General features: G+C 55.8%; 1 protein-coding gene across 1 annotated transcript; it reads left to right on the top strand.

Moving 5' to 3' along the window:
* Window positions 1-2305: 2305 nt before the first annotated feature.
* Window positions 2306-2817, top strand: POSPLADRAFT_1114006 (hypothetical protein; the record flags this gene model as incomplete). Its single annotated transcript, XM_024483423.1, has 2 exons — window positions 2306-2377; window positions 2722-2817. Coding segments are annotated over 2 exons (168 nt in total), but the record flags the coding sequence as incomplete, so codon positions are not given.
* Window positions 2818-2963: the final 146 nt, after the last annotated feature.

The raw sequence follows: 2963 nt of genomic DNA, 5'->3' as shown, positions 1-2963 counted from the left end.
TCTTCGCCCCAGTGCCATGGGTCGTTCCCTGTGAGTCGGTCGAGTGGTCGCGAGATCTTAGCGAAGTCCTTAATAAAGCGGCGATAGAAGTTGGAGAACCCCCGGAACTTCTGAACATCTTTTTTGTTCCGGGGTACCGGCCACTCATTAATTCCTTTAAGCTTCGCGGGATCCATCGCCACCTCATTGCCACCGAACACATAGCCGACGTAGTCGACCTTGGGGACGTCCCACTCGCACTTCTCAGGCTTCAGGAATAGGTCATTATCCTGAAGGCGGCGCAGAACCTCGCGCGTGACCTTCTCATGCTCCTCTTTATTGGTGGAGAAGATGAGTATGTCATCCAGGTATACGAGGATCTTGCCACCAACGATGAGATCGTGGAATATCTCGTTCATCATCGCCTGGAAGGTCGCGGGGGAATTGGTGAGACCGAAGAACATCACCAGGGGTTCGTACAGCCCCCGGTTAGTCACGAAGGCCGCCTTCCACTCATCACCGGCTTTGATCCGGACGTTATTGTATCCCCATCGGACATCGAACTTCGTGAAGAGCGTAGCGCCGCGGAGCTTATCCACCATCTCGGCGATCAACGGCAAGGGATAACGATTTTTGACCGTGATCGCGTTCAATCGGCGGTAGTCCTGCACGGGTCGAAGCGTCCCTTCCTTCTTTTTGATGAAGAAAAAGGGGGATGAGATTGGCGACTTCGACTCCCGTATGTAGCCCTTCGCTAACTGCTCCTTTAGGAACTTGTCCAGTTCCTCCTGCTCGTTGCTCGACAATGGGTATACCTTGGAATGGAACGTGGAGTAGCCGGGCACGAGTTCGATCGCATGATCGTACGGCTTCCTTTCAGGTAGCCGTTCTGATGCTTCCTTCGAGAAGACTTTCAGAAACTCGTGGTACTGCTTGGGTACCGACTCCTCGGCGGTTTTGACGACCTTCTTCTTGATCTCTTCCTCAGCGAACAGCTGGGAATACGTGTGCCCTGCTGCAACGAACAGCTGAGGGGCGCCGGGAAGCGTGATACCCTGCTCCCAGGCTTCGATCAAGTCAGCCTCATTCCATTCTACTTCCGCCGAATCTTCTTCGGGCTCGAAGTCCGGGAGCACCTTGCTCCGGCAGGCACCTATGACCGACCGTCTGGACTTCGGCGAACGCCTGCGCGCCGTGGGCCTGACCCCCGTATCACGCGCAGTCGCTGCTTGCTCCATTCGGCCAGTCCTTCTGGCGCTACACGTTTCAGGGCATCGCGATAATTTGAGGGAGCCCTTTTCCCAATCTATTTCAGGGTTGTGCTCACGTAGCCAATCCAACCCGACGATCACATCTTCCGGACCGATGTCCGTGACCGTGAACACCGTCTTTTCGACGTGCTCTCCTATCTGCATCTGTAGCACGGCTACCTCCGAGATGCTTCCGTCCTTGTTCAGGGTGCCGTCAATGTTGTACAGCGGAATTGGTTCCTTCAACTTCCGTGTTTGCACCTTATTTTCGATAATGAATCGCTTGTTGATAAACTTTGTGGTGGCTCCGCTGTCCACCATAGCGATTATGTCTTTGTGCCGTCTTTTTCCTTGAAGTCGAACTGGGATGTGAAAGTGCTGGGACCCCTGGTCCAACTCATACACCATTGCAGTCGACAATACATCATACTTGTTACAGGATATATGCGGCCCGACGCGTGCGGCACGAAGCGCGGACCGGATCAAAAACCCTCCTCCTTCATCGCCCGATAGTGTTCGAGCTCCTCGCGCATCGACTTCACCTGTGCCATTAAGTCCGCCAGCTCCGATTGCTCGGATTTCGCTGAAGCGGCACTTATACTTGCCGAGGGTGTTGTCGTGACGGGGGCGCTTGTTGCAGCCTGGGTGGAGCCCGAGGCAACCGTAGCCCGCGCGTCGGCGCGTTTTGTGTAAGGCTTATCCTTACAATTGGGGCACTCGAAGCGTCAGTACCCTTGCTTCCCACAGCCAAAGCATGTGCCGGGGAAGTTGCCTTTTCCGACGGCCGCATTGATGCTGGCCGAAGCTGCGTGCGTGGATGGTGCACCACCACGTGCCCCACCGCGTCCTCGACCTCGTGCCGAGAAGAAGTTGTTCAGCTCGGGCCGACGGGCCCGGCTGATGTCGAGGATCTGCTCGACCTCAGTGGCGCGCTTGTCAGCGTCTTGCCACGTTGATGGGGGGAGGAAGGGGAGGTGCGCGTGCTACGAAAGGCCGTGCTAGCTAGCTTACACCTACGGCGCCCAAGAAGACACTAAGGTTCGCAGTTCACGTGGGGCCCAGTACTGCTTTTGGCTAGTATGCAGCAGGAACCTAAGCCACGCGTCCGTGAGGACAAGTATCGCCCACTGAAGTGCAGATACCGAAGAGTTCGTCCCTTAAGTGGTGGCGATGTATCGTAGGCTATCTAAGTATCGTAGGGTATAGTAGGGGTGCGCACCACCCAACCTATGGGAGAGGAAAGATGAGTGTTTTGGAACGCCGGCAGCGTTGAGGAGTTTCGACCTAATGTCGCGACTTAGGGTCGAGCGACAGGGGAAAACCAAACGCTGGGGGCGTTCGACTTATCTTACCGAAGCGATGGTGAGCTAGGCTCAAACCTAAGGCTAGGGACAAGAAATGTATTAGTTAGTAAAGGGTAAGTAAGGATACAAGTGAGGGCTTACTGACCTAGGGACAAGAGGTCGAAACTGAGGTCCCTAGGGCAGCAGAGGCCGGTTTATATACATGGGGAGATAAGGGCAGGCTGTGCGCGTTGGTCCGTGCGCAGCTGGTCCGTGCACAGCATGCCGACGCGGCCCCGGGGGCCGGTGAGTCAGAGCGGCTGTGTCAGCGGAGCCCGAGCTGTGCCGTGCGCTGCCGCCCCATCTAATCTAATCGTACAGTAGATAACGAAGTGTCCATATCAGGCAAGTAGTACAGAGGTCGCGGGTTCGAGCCCGCGAAAAGGAAAAA

Source organism: Postia placenta (assembly GCF_002117355.1).
Source record: "Postia placenta MAD-698-R-SB12 unplaced genomic scaffold POSPLAscaffold_44, whole genome shotgun sequence".
Lineage (NCBI taxonomy): Eukaryota > Fungi > Basidiomycota > Agaricomycetes > Polyporales > Adustoporiaceae > Rhodonia > Rhodonia placenta.
This window is presented reverse-complemented; position numbering and strand designations above follow the sequence as displayed.